The 18,034-nt window shown below is 42.0% G+C and overlaps 1 protein-coding gene across 7 annotated transcripts in view; it reads right to left on the reverse strand.

Moving 5' to 3' along the window:
• Positions 1–4,890: 4,890 nt before the first annotated feature.
• LOC121532032 (receptor-type tyrosine-protein phosphatase zeta) overlaps positions 4,891–18,034 on the reverse strand; it is a 79,884-nt gene continuing 66,740 nt past the window's right edge. For 5 of the 7 annotated variants that reach the window (XM_041837678.2, XM_041837676.2, XM_041837675.2 and 2 more), the window contains 18 exons: positions 16,565–16,703; positions 14,194–14,285; positions 13,862–13,947; positions 13,109–13,129; positions 12,820–12,916; positions 12,649–12,731; positions 12,367–12,501; positions 12,064–12,198; positions 11,671–11,834; positions 11,145–11,280; positions 10,705–10,851; positions 9,733–9,826; positions 9,057–9,133; positions 8,588–8,734; positions 8,334–8,486; positions 6,600–6,742; positions 5,922–6,057; positions 4,891–5,809 (listed from right to left, as the gene is read on the reverse strand). In XM_041837678.2, the coding sequence (XP_041693612.1) occupies positions 5,666–5,809; positions 5,922–6,057; positions 6,600–6,742; positions 8,334–8,486; positions 8,588–8,734; positions 9,057–9,133; positions 9,733–9,826; positions 10,705–10,851; positions 11,145–11,280; positions 11,671–11,834; positions 12,064–12,198; positions 12,367–12,501; positions 12,649–12,731; positions 12,820–12,916; positions 13,109–13,129; positions 13,862–13,947; positions 14,194–14,285; positions 16,565–16,703 (2,129 nt within the window). In that variant the 3' untranslated portion in view covers positions 4,891–5,665. The remainder of the gene's footprint in view (positions 5,810–5,921; positions 6,058–6,599; positions 6,743–8,333; positions 8,487–8,587; positions 8,735–9,056; positions 9,134–9,732; positions 9,827–10,704; positions 10,852–11,144; positions 11,281–11,670; positions 11,835–12,063; positions 12,199–12,366; positions 12,502–12,648; positions 12,732–12,819; positions 12,917–13,108; positions 13,130–13,861; positions 13,948–14,193; positions 14,286–16,564; positions 16,704–18,034) is intronic. The other 2 variants (XM_041837677.2, XM_041837673.2) reach the window with 1 other exon arrangement.

Consider the following 18,034-nt stretch of genomic DNA (forward strand, 5'->3'; position numbering starts at 1 on the left):
GTTGGGGAGCGCTGTCAGCATGGCCACTGCCCTTTAAATACGTCACTCGTTGCTGCAAGCCACACCAAACCGGAGCAAAGGTACCTCAGTCTGTTCAAGAACGTTTTGGGGAAACTTGTCGTTGAATACAAACCAATCTGCAACATATCTTAATTCCCAAATAATGCCACTACCTTTACGTGTGAGGAAATCATGAATAAGGCCTCGCGAACCTACCGGCATCTACTTATTTTTTCCCGATAGAAATAACACCATTCTCCATGCACTTTAATTTACAACTTGATAAGAACTATTGATAAGAGCTAGGTAAATGAGTAATCTGATAGGATAAGGGAATTGAAAATATAAATGACACTTGTTTTAGATCTATTTGACCTTATAATCGCTGGAGACAAATGTGAAACCAGTCATATGGCAGCAAACTGAAGCATATCAACTTTCCCACAGTAAAGTTTATGAAATGGTGTGCCATTATGCAGAATTTGAATTGTATAGCCTTAACTTGCAGGGATGGGCGCTCTTGAATGTCTTAATTATACGCTACCCGACTTTCTTGTTTCCTTTTTTAAAATGTTAAATATTAGCCACTATCAGTATCGACGTCAGTAAGGCTAACATGCTGACCACACCGCACCCGTAGCGTGCGCCAGTGTTGCAAAATAAATGTACATATACATGTTAGTCAATCATTGCATCCACACTGCTTGCGCGCGTCAACGAGCGTCTGCGTGGCCTAAAATAGAACTCGGTTCTATTTGTGACACTCAACGTGCTGCAAGTCCTGCCTCTCCCATCTCCTCATTGGTTTTTAGGAGCATCTACCCACGTGGGTGATTGAAAGATGAACTGAGGTCTATGCTCCAGTCCAGTTGGTTGTGGTAATGCACCATAAAGTTGGTTGCCAACCGCCATATAAAGTCCAAAGAAGAAGTAGCCTGAAGGAGGAGAGATTACTAGAAAACAAATTTGTACCGTTTCATCTGTGGATTAATTGTCGGAGTAGAGGACCTTGTGCATTTCAGGTAAAATAACAACCCAATGTTTATATCCCAGGACAAATTAGCTAGCAACAGCAAGCTAAATTGCCATACATGTTTAATGGTTTTCGACCTGTCCCTAAGTTAATATACATTGCTCAAAAAAATAAAGGGAACAATTAAACAACACAATGTAACTCCAAGTCAATCACACTTCTGTGAAATCAAACTGTCTACTTAGGAAGCAACACTGATTGACAATAAATTGCACATGCTGTTGTGCAAATGGAATAGACAACAGGTGGAAATTATAGGCAATTAGCAAGACACCCCCAATAAAGGACTGGTTTTGCAGGTGGTGACCACAGACCACTTCTCAGTTCCTATGCTTCCTGGCTGATGTTTTGGTCACTTTTGAATGCTGGCGGTGCTTTCACTGTAGTGGTAGCATGAGACGGAGTCTACAACCCACACAAGTGGCTCAGGTAGTGCAGCTCATCCAGGATGGCACATCAATGCGAGCTGTGGCAAGAAGGTTTGCTGTGTCTATCAGCGTAGTGTCCAGAGCATGGAGGCGCTACCAGGAGACAGGCCAGTACATCAGGAGACGTGGAGGAGGCCGTAGGAGGGCAACAACCCAGCAGCAGGACTGCTACCTCCGCCTTTTCGGAGGAGCAGGAGGAGCACTGCCAGAGCCCTGCAAAATTACCTCCAGCAGGCCACAAATGTGCATGTGTCTGCTCAAACGGTCAGAAACAGACTCCATGAGGGTGGTATGAGGGCCCGACGTCCACAGGTGGGGGTTGTGCTTACAGCCCAACACCGTGCAGGACGTTTGGCATTTGCCAGAGAACACCAAGATTGGCAAATTCGCCACTGGCGCCCTGTGCTCTTCACAGATGAAAGCAGGTTCACACTGAGCACATGTGCCAGACGTGACAGAGTCTGGAGACGCCGTGGAGAACGTTCTGCTGCCTGCAACATCCTCCAGCATGACCGGTTTGGCGGTGGGTCAGTCATGGTGTGGGGTGGCATTTCTTTGGGGGGCCGCACAGCCCTCCATGTGCTCGCCAGAGGTAGCCTGACTGCCATTAGGTACCGAGATGAGATCCTCAGACCCCTTGTGAGACCATATGCTGGTGCGGTTGGCCCTGGGTTCCTCCTAATGCAAGACAATGCTAGACCTCATGTGGCTGGAGTGTGTCAGCAGTTCCTGCAAGAGGAAGGCATTGATGCTATGGACCGCCCGTTCCCCAGACCTGAATCCAATTGAGCACATCTGGGACATCATGTCTCGCTCCATCCACCAACGCCACGTTGCACCACAGACTGTCCAGGAGTTGGCGGATGCTTTAGTCCAGGTCTGGGAGGAGATCCCTCAGGAGACAATCCGCCACCTCATCAGAAGCATGCCCAGGCGTTGTAGGGAGGTCATACAGGCACGTGGAGGCCACACACACTACTGAGCCTCATTTTGACTTGTTTTAAGGACATTACATCAAAGTTGGATCAGCCTGTAGTGTGGTTTTCCACTTAAATTTTGAGGGTGACTCCAAATCCAGACCTCCATGGGTTGATAAATTTGATTTCCATTGATAATTTTTGTGTGATTTTGTTGTCAGCACATTCAACTATGTAAAGAAAAAAGTATTTAATAAGATTATTTCATTCATTCAGATCTAGGATGTATTATTTTAGTGTTCCCTTGATTTTTTTGAGCAGTGTAGTTGGTTCAGAGTTCGTTTTGATATTTCAATCTGCGTGTCCTGATCAAGTCTGGTGTCTGGTGTTGGTGGACTAAATCAATGTTACATGCTGACCAGACCGTCCACGTGCGCATGTTGATTTTGTCCACCCACACCAGACGCGATCAGGACATGCAGGTTGAAATATCAAAACGAACTCTGAACCAAATATATTAACTTCGGGACAGGTCGAAAACCATTAAACATGTATGGCAATTTAGCTAGCTAGCTTGCTGTTGCTAGCTAATTTGTCCTGGATATAAACATTGGGTTGTTATTTTACCTGAAATGCACAAGGTCCTCTACTCCGACAATTAATCCACAGATAAAAGGGTAAACCGAGTGAGTTTCTAGTTCTCTCCTCCTTCAGGCTTCGTCTTTGGACTTTATATGGTAGTTGGCAACTTTAACCCTCCCGTTGTCCTAGAGTCAAAATGACCCGCCACTGTGTTAAACCAACTTTATTAAATTTTTATATTTTTTGGATCATTTGTGAGGAGGCAGTGATACTTTCTTTAAAGTCTCACTGCCTCCTTCTCACAAATGATCCCCAAAATATAAAAATTAAATAAAGTTGGTTCAACACAGTTGCGGGTCATTTTGACCCTAGGACAACGGGAGGGTTAAGGTACATTACCACCACCAACTGGACTGGAGTGTGGACCTCAGTTCATTTTTCTATCACCCACATGGTATATACTCCTAAAAACCAATGAGGAGATGGGAGAGGCGGGACTTGCAGCGCGTCGAGCATCACAGATAGAACCAAGTTCTGTAATAACCACACATATTCAACTGCCAATTTACTGTTAGTTCCCTTCAGTTGGTATAGCCTACATTATCATTCAATTTAATTGCATTGTTTCGTTTATTTTCATTTGCTTCCTCTGTAAACACCGTCATGGCTGTGTGGTTGTTGCTGAGGCTCATTAGTAACAGTTGATAATATATAAATAAAGGCTAACTAAATTGTTATGGAGCGGAGCGCAGACCACGCAGAAACAGTTTGAACCTGATGCATTGTGCAATAATTGTCTGTGTCATCACACAGTTCCATGGTTAGTGCCGGCAATAGTGTACTACTAGTGTACACTATTCTCCCTATTATAATTCTATGTACACAAATCTTTCAACATTACCATGGGTTTTCTTTCTTTTGTGAATGAAGGCTCTCCAAACCAGTTTTTTATGATTCATAAATACTTTCCTGAACCTAAATAATCTAAAAGATCAAAGTATTTTTAAATATACCAATTGGTGCTGAAACGGAGATGAATATGCATATATTTAGATGGATTTCTTTAATTGATTCCTAATATTCAGAACCCGTTCTCTCAACATATTCCAGTGACTCTGTAGACAAAATTTCAACTAAAAGGTACACCATATTTAAAGGGATGGCTTAAGATAAATGTACTGAAAACTCTATTGAATGAGAACTCCACAAGAAAATCTGTTGGCCAGCAAGTGGGAGGGTTTTCAGCGGTTGAATGAAATGTATTCAGAGCGTGCAAGGTAGCCACACCTGCAGAGCGTGTTACACGACTGAATAAGGTAAGCCTGAATACCAAATACTGAGAAGTGCACAGCAATGACGTGCATAGGAAAGGCATACATTCCTATGTCGGAATCAGGCCCATGGTGAAGACTGTCAAAAAATCCATTAACAATAAGAACTATCTGGTTGAAAGGTCAGTTTACATTTTAGTTTATTGTTATCTGTTCATCTTATTAATAGTATAGTGTCAAGGACAGTGCAAATGCATTCACTCATTACTATACTTTTTTCCTTTATTGTAATGTATTTTTATGGAGATTACATATTTCCATTAGTGTTGAGGACAGCTCATACCTTGGGTTGATTGTTAAGGCTTAGCCCAGCTGCCTTACTTGGAAATGATCATGCATAATAATTATCTGCTGAACAATTTGATGGGGTCAGATGAACTGTGTTGAGGCACTAATAACATACTGTATATTCACAATGCACCTGACCTGAGGGCATGATGCCCCCACGCCTCAGGCTGTATAGTGATAGCATCCAGGTCAATCTAAAGTTACACCCATTATGGAACAGTTTATCTTTAATGTTACTGTGCACCCACAGGTCTAGATTGATCTTCATTGTAGTAAATAAAAATGGACAGACCACTCCAAAAGCGCCTTCCTTGGTTTTCTTTCACTTTTTTAATCCTATGTCTAATCATCCAGCAAAGTTTCATGTACAGCTAAAAAGTGTCAGTACCCCAAGCTTCATATTTAGTCCATTACAAAATAAAGAACACTAGCTATAACATTAAAACATAACAAAAATGCTTTGACTAAGTTATTTGAATGCAGCCATACATTGAAAATTGACAAAAAAACTGTAGTAAAATATAAAAATCTAGAAGTATAAATAGAAATTTGGTCCATTGTCTTGGTTGCTATAATATTATTTACATATTAGATGTATTATTTCATGCCATTGTGCATTTTTTACTTAAAAAGCTCACCGTTGCTACAAACAAAAATAGTATTTACATTGTCTAGATGGAAGAATGAGTTGCTCAATGCATTGACTCTACAAAAAATAGGCTAACATAATATGTTGTTTAATGTAAAAGTTGCGTTTTTTTTTATAGCTTCCTGCCAATAAATACGAAAGTTTAGGGAAAACAGTTAGTGAAGCAAATATCTCAAGACGGAAGTATCGACAAAACATCGGAAAGGTAATCTACAATTGTATGAACGCCGTTAGAAGTACAAGATGAATATACAAAGGCACACATTACAAGGTCGTACGGTATCATGTCCACCGGTCAGGAAACTGCCATTCAAAGACGGAGAACAGAAGAGGAGAAAAAAGGGAGGTGAAAAAGGCAAAGCTGCTGTCTTTAAAAACTGAACACAGTGAGACAGGCAAGAGTCCATACTGGCAAGTTAGGGGCCCCATTGCCATGGTTACACCAGGGACTCAAGGCTCTCGGCTGAGCTGACAGGGCCCCCTGGGACTGTTCCGTTGTTGTCAGAGGACTGGAGCGTCCTCTCGTCCTCCTGTGTGCCAACCAGGCTCAGCATGGCTTTGTACAGGAACTGGTACTGCTCCTGAATGACAGAGAAATAGAGAAACTGTGCTGTTGAAGAGAGAATGTTTCAACACAAAATGGCTGCTGTGCATCACTCAGGTACAGTCAGTCGGTGCTTCAGATTGACTTACTACATCAGTGAAGGTCCCGGGCCTCATGAGGTTGGTCATCTTGGCCACCTGGTACACGTCCATAGAGCTCTCCAACTCTAGTTGGAGCACCAGAGTAGACAGGGCACAGAAGGTTCCCGCAGTAACACCGCCAACCCTGCAAAATCAGACCGCCGCTGTGAAGTGCCTTTAAAACTGACCTCATTTCTGGACATATTAGCCAGGGGCTAAGCCAGCTTTAGATACTTTGGGCTAATTCCAAGACATATTTGGAAAATGTTACAAACTGGAGCATAGAGCACTAATCCTGTAAGTATTTACTGAACCTTTACAGTATTTACAGTAAAACCCAGGATTGAGCGCCATAAAATAGTATTGAGACAGGATTGTATAAATAGGCCTGGATCAGTGCAGCATTTTAGTTCCAAGAAATATTAAGAGTATTGGAAATGTGGACATATCTTCTTATCCTCTTAGGTTAAGGTCTCAGAGTGGATCATCTTGAATCTATTACCAGTGGCCAAAATAAAAAAGAGAAGGGAAAAAAGGGATTCAGGGGTTTTGAGCCTGGTTCCAGATGGGTGAGATTTTGACATTTGGGACTATTCCATTGGTTCCAGGTCTTGAAAATGGTTTAGAGTGGACATCATTACCTAATTTCACAGATAAATAATCAATCAGTAAATCAATAGGTCTTACTCGTCATGGACCACCATGGGGCCCTCCTTGGAGGAGCTCTCCTCCCTCACCAGACTGAGCAGTTCAAAGTTGCTGCTGATGGGGCTGTCTGGGTTGGGCCAGCGCGGCGCCCGGTAGTGCCTCACCTCCAGAACATAGTCATCCTGGCCCAGAGGGGGACAATAACACACAATCAGAGAGAGTGAGAGATAGAGAGAGTGTGTGAAAGAGAGAGCGAGAGTGTGTGTGTGTGTGTGTGTGTTGAAAGTGGTCCAGTGATTGGAGGTACAGATGGTTGAGTGAAAACTGTGTGAAAAATAACAGCTGTGCTCCATTGAGGTGTGGGGAACGTGTATTGAATTCTATTTTCACTCTTCATTTGGTTTCACCATGGGCCAAGATCCAGGGAAATATGAGCAGAACAACTCCTAAATGGAAAAATCAAGTTGCTATATATTCCCTCTGTGTAACAATAAACAGTGGTTTAATGTTTTTTGGGTATAGACACAGTGATAACATTTGCTGAGCACTAGCGACTGGTCCATAGCGACTGGTCCATAGCGACTGGTCTTTTCTATAAGGCTGTTATTTTGGGCTGATCGCACAGTGTGTGGCTGATCTTCCTCTCCAATGTAGTTAGTGTATTCTAAGTACACTACCAGTCAAAAGTTTGGACACACCTACTCATTCAAGGGTTTTTTCTTTATTTTTTACAATATTTTACATTGTAGAATAATAGTGAAGACATCAAAACTATGAAATAACACATATGGAATCATGTAGTAACCAAAAAAGTGTTAAACAAATCAAAACATATGTTGTATTTGAGATTCTTCAAATAGCCACCCTTTGCCTTGATGACAGCTTTGCACACTCTTGGCATTCTCTCAACCAGCTTCATGAGGTAGTCACCTGGAATGCATTTCAATTAACAGGTGTGCCTTCTTAAAAGTTAATTTGTGGAATTTATTTTGATCCAATCACTTGTGTTGTGACAAGGTAGGGGGGGTATACATAAGATAGCCCTATTTGGTAAAAGACCAAGTCCATATTATGGCAAGAAGACTTCAAATAAGCAAAGAGAAACGACAGTCCATCATTACTTTAAGACATGAAGGTCAGTCAATACGGAACATTTCAAGAACTTTGAAAGTTTCTTCAAGTGCAGTCGCAAAAACCATCAAGCGCTATGATGAAACTGGCTCTCATGAGGACCGCCACAGGAATGGAAGCTTCTGTGTAAGGGCTATTTGACCAAGAAGTAGAGTGATGGAGTGTTGCATCAGATGACCTGGCCTCCACAATCCCCCGACCTCAACCCAATTGTGATGGTTTGGGATGAGTTGGACGACAGAGTGAAGGAAAAGCAGCCAAAAAGTGCTCAGCATATGTGGGAACTCCTTCAAGACTGTTGGAAAAACATTCCAGGTGAAGCTGGTTGAGAGAATGCCAAGAGTGTGCAACGCTGTCTTCAAGGCTAAGGGTGGCTATTTGAAGAATCTCAAATCTGAAATATATTTTGATTTGTTTAACTGTTTTGGTTACTACATGATTCCATTTGTGTTATTTTATAGTTTTGATGTCTTCACTATTATTCTACAATGTAAAAAATATAAAAAATAAAGAAAAACCCTTGAATGAGTAGGTGTGTCTAAACTTTTGACTGGTAGTGTAGCTGATCATGCTATTGTGACTGATCTGTGTGAGATCAAGCTGATCTCCCTGGTCTTATTGATCTCCCTCAGCTGATCTCACCTGTGTAGCCTCCAGGACGTAGTCCTGCACCACCAGCATCTCCTCGTTGGCCAGACACACTTGGTTCTTGCTCCGCAGGGTCACTGTGAACGCCTCACAGCTGATTGGCTGCTCCTTGCGGGGCCAGTACACGTATGGCTCCTCCCCCTCTGCCTGAGAATACAGAAAGATGTGATAAGGACTTTCTATTTGAGGCACAAAATGGATGCCTGCACACATCAGCAGTTTTGTGTCCAGGACAGATAGATACCCACCAGGCTTGGTGTTCCCGGTGTTACTGGTGTTCCCGGCAGTGTGATGATGACCTGAGCGTTGTGATCCCAGATCATCCTCCAGAAGTCTGTCACCGTGCCGGCCAGTGGGTTCTGGGTCACGATGAACTCAGTGCTCTGCCGGTACCCCTGGGGAACACAACCGGTGGTATAAACAGTCAGACAATTTAGACAGGTAACCAAAAGTGGAATTTACTGAAAATGTGTTACTTCTATGTGGTAAGTATCTGCATCTTAGTGGAGGCTGCTGAGGGTAGGATGGCTCATAATAATGGCTGGAATGGAGTGTTATGACTGGAATGGAGTAAATGGAATGGTATGAAACACATAAAAAACATAAGTTTGATACCATTCCATTGACTTCATTCCAGCCATTATTATGAGCCGTCCTCCCGTTAGCAGCCTCCACTGCTGCATCTGATTATTTTATGTAGAATGGTTGGGTTCTTACCGTGAGGTATGAGGCGTTGATGTAATCTGATGTAGTTTCTCCCACCACCGTAGACAGACACACCCGCGACCTTTCAACTGGAGACAAAGCCACACAATGTTAAACTTCCTCATGAGGTATAGAGAATGTAATTTTGTATAATATTAATATTAGAATGATTAGCTTTATTAAAGCAGTATTACTTAACCATAACTACTGCTTATATACACAACATGATTTTGTCACACACATTTGCCTTACATCAAACAAGAGCAAAACGGTGCCCCAAGGTTTATGTTCTCAAATAACTTTTTTACTTCTTTTTTATAACAGTTTTAGTTGAGGGGTTCAAGTGTGGGGGAATTTTGCTAAATGTTCTATTGAAAGTGACAATGTTGAGGCCGGGTGCGGTCTCATTGTCTACACACTGTTAAAGGGATTTTACATTTTTATGTCTCTGCGTCCAGTATGAAGGAAGTTTGAGGTAGTTTCGTGAGCCAATGCTAACTAGCTTATCGCAAAAAACTGGAAGTCTTTGCGCTAACGCTAGCTAGCATTAGCTCGCAAAACTACCTCTAACTTCCTTCATACTGGATGCAGAAACATAAAAATGGTATCCACACATTCATCTGACTCTGGAGAAGTAGATACATTGCCAAAACTGTTCAATGTATGAACAAACCTGTCTGGAACTCACCAGGTATTAAAGAGGAGTTTCTGTTCTTCTCTCTGTTGCACTCTTTAAGGGCGGCCGAGTAGTCACACTGTTTGGCATTGGACTGGGATATCAGCTGTAATCACATTGAGTACGGTTACATGCACACAATAATCGGATTATTGTGAATAGTCAGATTCATATAATAGTTTGATTTAAACGTTTACATGTTTTCGAAGAAGAACGATTTCCCTAATAATCCTGTTTACATAAACACATATGAAATCAGACTACCTGATGTGACTTTGATAAATGCAGAAGATCGCCAATCTAAATAAATGTTCTACCACAGAGACCATGTTATTTTTGGGAAGCCTATTTGATTCTGAGTTCGGACATTTAAAGTTTGTATGTGAAAATTATTTCTAAGATGCATACTTTCGGTTTTTCAGAACTCACTTCACTCGTGCGAAAGAGGGAAGCTTCACTCACGCTGCTGGTGCTAGCACACGTGCAGATCAAATACACCAATGGAACTCCGATTAAGCTGCTTACATGTCCTAATCATTTGAAAGATTGCTCAGAAAACCAGGTGTTTTAATAGGCGTATACTTACTTCGATTATGACCTTACTCCGATTAAGATAAGCAGAGTAAGGTGTTTAATGCCATATTTGTCTTACTGCCATAATCTGTTTAATATTGAATTATTAGTATGCATGTAAATGTACTCAGTGGCACCAAGTGACAGATTAACTGTTAGTATTTAAACATCTGCCAGCGGTTGCAACTGCTCTTTTCAAAGGACAAAGAAAGACAATTGATGTGAAAAAAAAACTACAACTGTCTTTAAACCCCTTAGACACATTTTCCTTCAAATGTATGTTTTACTTTTAGTTACGCCCTTTATGTCCTACTGGAGTTCTTATGGAAAGTTTACCAGTTGTACATTTTTCTGTAATGCAAATACTTGCTCTATGACTTGTTATAAGCTGTTATAAGCATGTGTCTTTACCTTAAACTGTTTCTCCAGCTGTGTCCTGCCAGAGGGCCCTGGGGTCAGAAGGTCATTGACGTAGCTGTGGATGAGGCTGGAGGAAACCTCCGTCTCCTTGCCCAAGATGGCCTCCACCAGGGCGTCGTGGATGAACACATACTGCTCCTGAACGCACAGGGAAAGTAGGGGTTGAAGGCCTTAGCTGGGTGTTGTCATTCATACGGTTCTGGCAAGGTAACAGGACAACTGATCATAGTAGATCTACTGTTTTCTTGTTGGTATACATTTACGTATTTACGTCATTTATGTATCAGATCCCAGGTATCAGACCTGGGATCAAAAAGTATTCTTTCAAATACTTTAGAAGCATTTATTTGAGCTTTTCTGGCGCAATGGCACCAATGGAAAAGTCCCAAAAGTGCAACCCCCCCCCACCACCCATCTGGCTGAGCTCTCACCTCTGTCTGAACTAGGTAGTTCCTCTGTGTGCGGATGTGTTTGAGGAAGCCCATGATGTTGACAGTGCCCTCTTGTTTGATCTGCTTCAGCATGCTATCCAACACTATGTAGGTGCCAGTCCTGCCTACGCCCGCACTGGAAACACACGTAGAGGTACACAACTTAGTTTACATTTAAGTGCCACATTTCAATGGAGAATTGTGAAGAAGTTGGATAGAGCAATGTTCTTATATAGATTCTGAATCCTGGTATTTTGAAATAATGTTCCATGTTGACCTTCTCAGCTGGAATAGGTGAAAGCAGCCACGGAATGCATGTTAAGAGATTGCATTTAATGGAGGATAATGTCCATTCTATTCTATTGCTATGCCAGTAAGAATGTAAATGTACTTCCTAAATTGAATCATTCACATATAGTAGATGACCCATTTTTTCTTGACTGAATTGAATTAGTAATTTTGGTTTGAAAAAAGGGCATTGACCTCAAAGCTATTCTATACATTCTGCAAATCTATGGCTTCCTACCTGCAGTGTACTACGACAGGCCCCATGTCATTTGTCCTGGCTTTGGAGGACTTCTGGACGAAGGTGAGCACGGGGAGGGTGTACTCAGGCACACCCATGTCTGGCCACTGGGTGTAGTGGTACTGTGTCACGGTCCGCTCGTTAATCCGCCCCTTCAGTGAACCCTGGGGTTGATGGGAGGAAACAGGAAGTGGTGAACAGGATGAGACACAAAATGACTGTCAATTTGACACTTCGGATTTGTGAGTTCCATAAGAAATTTCCAGAAACTAAAGTTCTAATGATGTAGCGCTTCAACTGGCTTGTAGGGTAGGTGCAACCAAAGTAGATACATGTGAGGAAGTAGAGTTGAAACTATTACTGGTGAATGAGGTAAATAGTGTGGCCTCTAACCTTTTGGACCTTGGTGTTCCTGAGGGTGAAAGTTCTCTGGGTGTAGTGGGCCAGAACCTTGCTGCTCTTCACCGTCACCAGGAAACCACCATACTCATCCTGGCTCTCCAGGGGCCAGTACTGGTCACACTTCCTCTGAGAGACACAACGAAACACTTTAGAATACTTAGAATAAGCATGAATAAACTATTTATAAACTATTACTAAATATGTATAAGCATTACAACATTGCAATACTTCAGCATTTATAACATATATCATAAAGCACATGCATAAGCAGTTTTAATGTCCCCAGTCTCTCACCCGTCCCTTCTCCACCAGGTTGGTAATCATGATGATAACGCCCACGTTCTGCTCCCACACCATCCTCCAGAAGTCCTCGGTGCTGGACTTGAGAGGGCCCTGGGCCGCAATGTAGGCCCTGGACTTGTTGAAACCCTGCGGAGGGAAGGGAGGGAGGGGAAGGTAAAGAGAAAGAGAGTGAACAACAGATTAGCTACTGACACATCAACAAGACATTTGCCCTTCTAACACTACTAACATCTGATGTTATTGTGCAGATAGAAATGCAACAAAATGGATTACGTCAACGTAGTTTGCGTTAATGTAATCTCCACTCTTCCCATCTTTGTCAGCCTGGGTTGAGAGTCTTACTCGGCTGTGGTCATCTAGGAGTAGAGGAGGAAAGAGATAAGCTGGGTGCATTCAAGAATGTATGTGTGTGTACATGTGTTTGAAGGTGCATGTTTGACTTACAGGCCAGGATATTGATGTATCGGTTCTTGTTCTTGTTGTCTGGATGGTTGGAGCCGTCTGTGGTGATACCCAGGTCCACCGTGCACACTTGCACCTCCTAAAAAAACACATGACCTTTATCACTCCACCCCTAACATCCCACCATCCTCCATTACTACGCAGCCGAACACAAATGTGTCATCATGCATGACAAAAACGTCAACATGGGCAGCTGGAAATGTGACAAACATCTACACAAAATTACTACAGAAATAATCGACTCAAAAGAGAAAAGGGAGACACAGCTTACCTCGTAACACTCTTTCAATATCTAATGGGGGGGGGGGGGGTGAGAATGCAAAAAGCACAGCAATGAAATGTCATGACACACAGTGAGCAAAAAAGTCCAAATAAATAACAAGAAAACGGTTTATGGGCAAATCTCAACTTAAAGACACTGTTCATGCGATAAACAGGGCTTCGAAAGTGGCTTTCAGATTCACTCCATGTACCATGTTAATGTCCTTGTATCAGCTTTGACTTACAAACCTATTTTTGTGTTATTGACAACATCTACACATGTATGCATTTACACAGCACTGATAAAATGCCAAGCTGGATTTAATATGGTAAGCAATGGTAAATATCCAGTTTAACCTATCTTAACTTGAGCCAGAGAAACATCCAAATCCATGCATGCAGTGTAGAATATGATACATTTATAAGTCTCAGTGGTAAGGACAACAGACATGGCTCCTCAGAGGAATCTGGGCCTGTAGCATGTAGCATGAGAGAGAGTGTGAGTTTGAATGGCCATCACAGTGCATAGCCTACTGCCCCATAAGGTTTCTGCATGCTGACCTTAAAATAATGACAGCCACCGTGTAACATCGCAAACGACACATAACAGTTTCGCAAGATGGATACATACAGAAAATCTTAATTAACAACAGGTAGACAGCTGAATTGAAACATGTAACCAATAAATACTAGTTGTTTTTGTCATAAACTATATCCTGTGAGAGATCTGAGGGAGCAAAGGGTACAGAATGTGACAGCACACCTCAAACTCCCGGGAGAATGCGTTGGTGTCGTGGAGCTCCTTTACGTGCTTGACAAACTGCTTCAACGTAAGGGCTTCATGTTCATCTAAAAGCAGAGAGCAAAGGTTATTGATATGATCAACAAAAGTCCTTTATCAGAATGAAAGTTTGAAACTTCATACTCCGGCAGAAGCAGTTGTTGAGTGAGGTAGTGTTAATGACAGAGGTAGGCTTGATGAAAATGGAGAGCATAAACAGATGGAGAGGACACCTGTCCATGTGGCTCTGTGCTATTTAACACTTTTATCTCTGTGTGTTGCGTGAGAGTGTGCTCGTCTCAGAGGATGGTTACCTGTAGCTGTATGCATGGGTGTGGGTGGAACAGATATGACTCTGGGGGATGTGTTGTCCTCTATATAGAAATGGGCAGTCTGGAAACACTTTCTGTGGAAACAAATGTACGATGACATAAGTCAACAATACACTTGTAGAACTGCAAGTGTTGCCAGTTTCTTCTGTCTCTGTGACCAATTGCCATTGCTATTGCACTTTTTGTCCCAAAGATATATAGTTTTTTTCCATCTCATCTAACGCAAAAGAGGTATTTGTATGCGTTGTTCTCGTTTGGTGAAAATGTTGTAAAAGATTCTGTGACAAAAACAATAATAATATTGGTGTTATGATTGAGTAAAATGTAATAAAAAGACAATAACTGTAGATATATTTTTGAGATGTAAAAAGATCACGCTCAGAGACAAGAACAGCCTAAAAACACTTTTGTTGTTGTGTTTTTTAAGATACAAAGACAACCACAGATGTTGGAGAACACATGGTAATCTGTCCGTAACATAGAAAAAAAAATCCTTCTTATCTCGGACACGTTTTTAACAGGATCACGCATGCGTTTCTTTCTGATGAGCCTGTGTTCAGCTACCCCAAAATGGACATCACCACACAGATTACTCTGGACGACAAAACCAGCAAAGAGATGTCTCCAGTAGATAACATGTGTGCGTTTCTAAAAGACGTCCCCACTTTGCTAAACCCAAGTGCACAGCTGTGGGGTGGCCAAATGAACACCATGTCACCAGGGGAAGTACAAGGACGCGACACGGAGGGGATTACTGCAATTTAGCCTCGCGCCACTCATCTTACAAGACGCTGACACGACGCCTTCATGTCGGACATAATGAGGCGCAGGCCCTTTCCCCCTCCTACCCCACCCGAGGCCCTGTTCCCCAACCACTGGACGACCCTGAGCCACAAGCTCAACACTCTACACTCTGAGTGGGGTACATCTCTCAGCTTTAATCCCTCAGCAGCACCAAGATTACTACAGGTTTAACATGAAAATACAATAACAGGGCAGAAAACATGAACAATATGTCACGTCTCCAGCCCAGTGGATGAGAAATATACAGTCTTATGCGGCTAAAGTGTTTACATTTTTGAAAGCGTGTCCTTGATTGGATTGCAGAAGTTGGTTATTTTATTGTGCGACTGGTCAGTTTGCCACCACAGCGAAAATAAGTATTTTTCTATGATCTCACAGTATGGACAAAATGTATTCATACCTAGAGACGCGCAACTCTGAATGCTGGCAGTTATGTGTAAGTGAACCTACCCAAACACAGCAAAGCTCATGTGAAAAGTCAGACATCAAATCGAAGCCCTAGTGAAGATATTGGATGTGTCATGGGGAAGTGTGTGAGAGTGAGAATGAGATTGGGCCCGTGCCACAGAAGATTAGGCCTCCCAGTGAGACAGACAAATATGAGGTTCTTAAGGTCAACCCCCTCCCCCTTTGCCACCACCCGCTTCACTCCACCCGTGCCCCCTGATGTCTGGGGACCAACCAGACCCACTCCTCGGCGACAGATGAATAACAATATGACAGGTATCAGCCCTGGGGCAATTCCCCACAGCTGTCCCATAGGGAGGAGGCTTACTGGTGCCAGTGTGTGTGGAGCCTATCAATGCAGAAAGGAAGCTGTTGTTCATGTCGCTTAGCTGTCCGATTATACAGATGATGCTTGGGGTCAGGGGGGTCAGTGGGGAATCGATGGGAGAGGATTTCTCAACATTTTTAATTTTTTTATTTAACCTTTATTTAACTAGGCAAGTCAGTTAAGAACAAATTCTTATTTACAATGACGGCCTACACCGGCCAAACCTGGACGACGCTGGGCCAATTGTGCGCCGCCCTAAGGGACTCCCAATCACGGCCGGTTGTGATACAGCCTGGAATCAAACCAGGGGGTCTGTAGTGACGCCTCAAGCACTGAGATGCAGTAAACATCATCATAATACTCATCATCATCATTAGCTCTAATAATAATAATAATAATGGATCTAATAACAATCATTATGGATCTAATAATAATGGATTATGGATCTAATAATAATCATTAAGGATCTAATAATAATGGATTATGGCTCTAATAATAATCATTATGGCTCTAATAATAATCATTATGGATCTAATAATAATGGATTATGGCTCTAATAATAATCATTATGGATCTAATAATAATGGATTATGGATCTAATAATAATCATTATGGATCTAATAATAATGGATTATGGCTCTAATAATAATCATTATGGATCTAATAATAATCATTAAGGATCTAATAATAATGGATTATGGATCTAATAATAATGGATTATGGATCTAATAATAATCATCCTCCTTCTCCTCCACCTGCTCCACCTGGTCTTACCTCCAGTAGATGAGGATGCCCACCAGGATGATGAGTCCTATGAAGGTGAGGGTGGAGACCACCGCCAGAGGGACCACGGCCCTCCTCTCCCTATCCCTGGCCAGACCCACCCTGGACTCATGGCTGCTGTTACTGGCCTCTGTAAGTGGGTTGAGAATAGATAAGGAGGGGTCAATGGATGAGGAGTGAGCTAATGTTGACTATTGAGACACACGACACAACTCCCACAACAAATCATTCACTCAATCAACTACTACATATTGACTCACGAACACTTCAGTAGTAAATCAACACACGCACTCATCGACACTCAATACCCAAGAACAAACATTGCAAAGGTTGAGCAAGTATTGCAATATAAACATATGTCATTTCACATAGAGGTGAGACAGCACTTGGCAAGTGAAACTTGAGTTAGCATCAAACTACTCTAGCATTTGAACTACATGTATTATCATTTTCAAACCAGTGAAAGGATAGCTATGTTGATAAAAAAAACTGCACCTTTAAAGAATAGTCCAACGTACCTTTATGTTCTAATACATAGAATAATTCAGAGCTCCTGCTTGAACTACGTAGACTTGTTGACTTCAATTTGAAACGCTACAGTAGACCTGTGCTTTAACATCTTTATACCCATTCAGCTAACAAATCTAAACCTCTGGCAACCTCTCTAAACCTTATACAATGGCGACAATGGATGAAAGTGAATACAAATGCTTTCACAAAGTTAACATGCACTAAAAGGTTAGTTCATGAGTATGGCTCGAAGCTTAAAGCACACAATGGCTTACATCTATGGGATTCTCAATGCAGCAAAGGTATAAGAAGTGTGAATGAGTGGAGACCATAAAAACCTATTGGCAAAACTGTTTTCTACCCGCTTCTAATGCAAAGGCTTGAATGCAGATAGTCGTTTCTATTGATGAGCTGTTTTGTCTGGGGTCTGAATATTGATAAAGATATGGGATATTATAGAGGATCTTCAAGGTCAAAAATCTGAAAAGATTCTAAACAGGGGCCCTGAGACTGTCTTAAGTGTTTTGTGAACTACATAGACTGTTTAATGGGGAATTAGACCACTCGTGCTCTGCTAAGGCAAACAATCTATTTCGGTGCGAGTTGTGATTTGCAAGAGATCTGCTGCCCTCTACTGGAGATGAAGTGCTCTAACCAATGGTGTTCACATGATGTTAGAGCAAATAAACAGTGGAGACAAAGGCATGTGCATGTAAATAAATATAACAGAAAACATGTAACAAAGAACACTGAAATGATGATGAACATGGACTTGATTGTGAACTTTGACATGAACTTGACACAGTATAGCTGCCTGGATCTAAATGGTTAGGTCTACAAATCAGAATGTATAAAAAAGTGATGTCTTTCTTCTACAAATCAGAAAGGCCATGATGGTGAACACACACACAGGCACAAACACGCACACTCGCACACACACTTTCTTATTAT

Source organism: Coregonus clupeaformis, unplaced genomic scaffold (assembly GCF_020615455.1).
Source record: "Coregonus clupeaformis isolate EN_2021a unplaced genomic scaffold, ASM2061545v1 scaf0073, whole genome shotgun sequence".
NCBI lineage: Eukaryota > Metazoa > Chordata > Actinopteri > Salmoniformes > Salmonidae > Coregonus > Coregonus clupeaformis.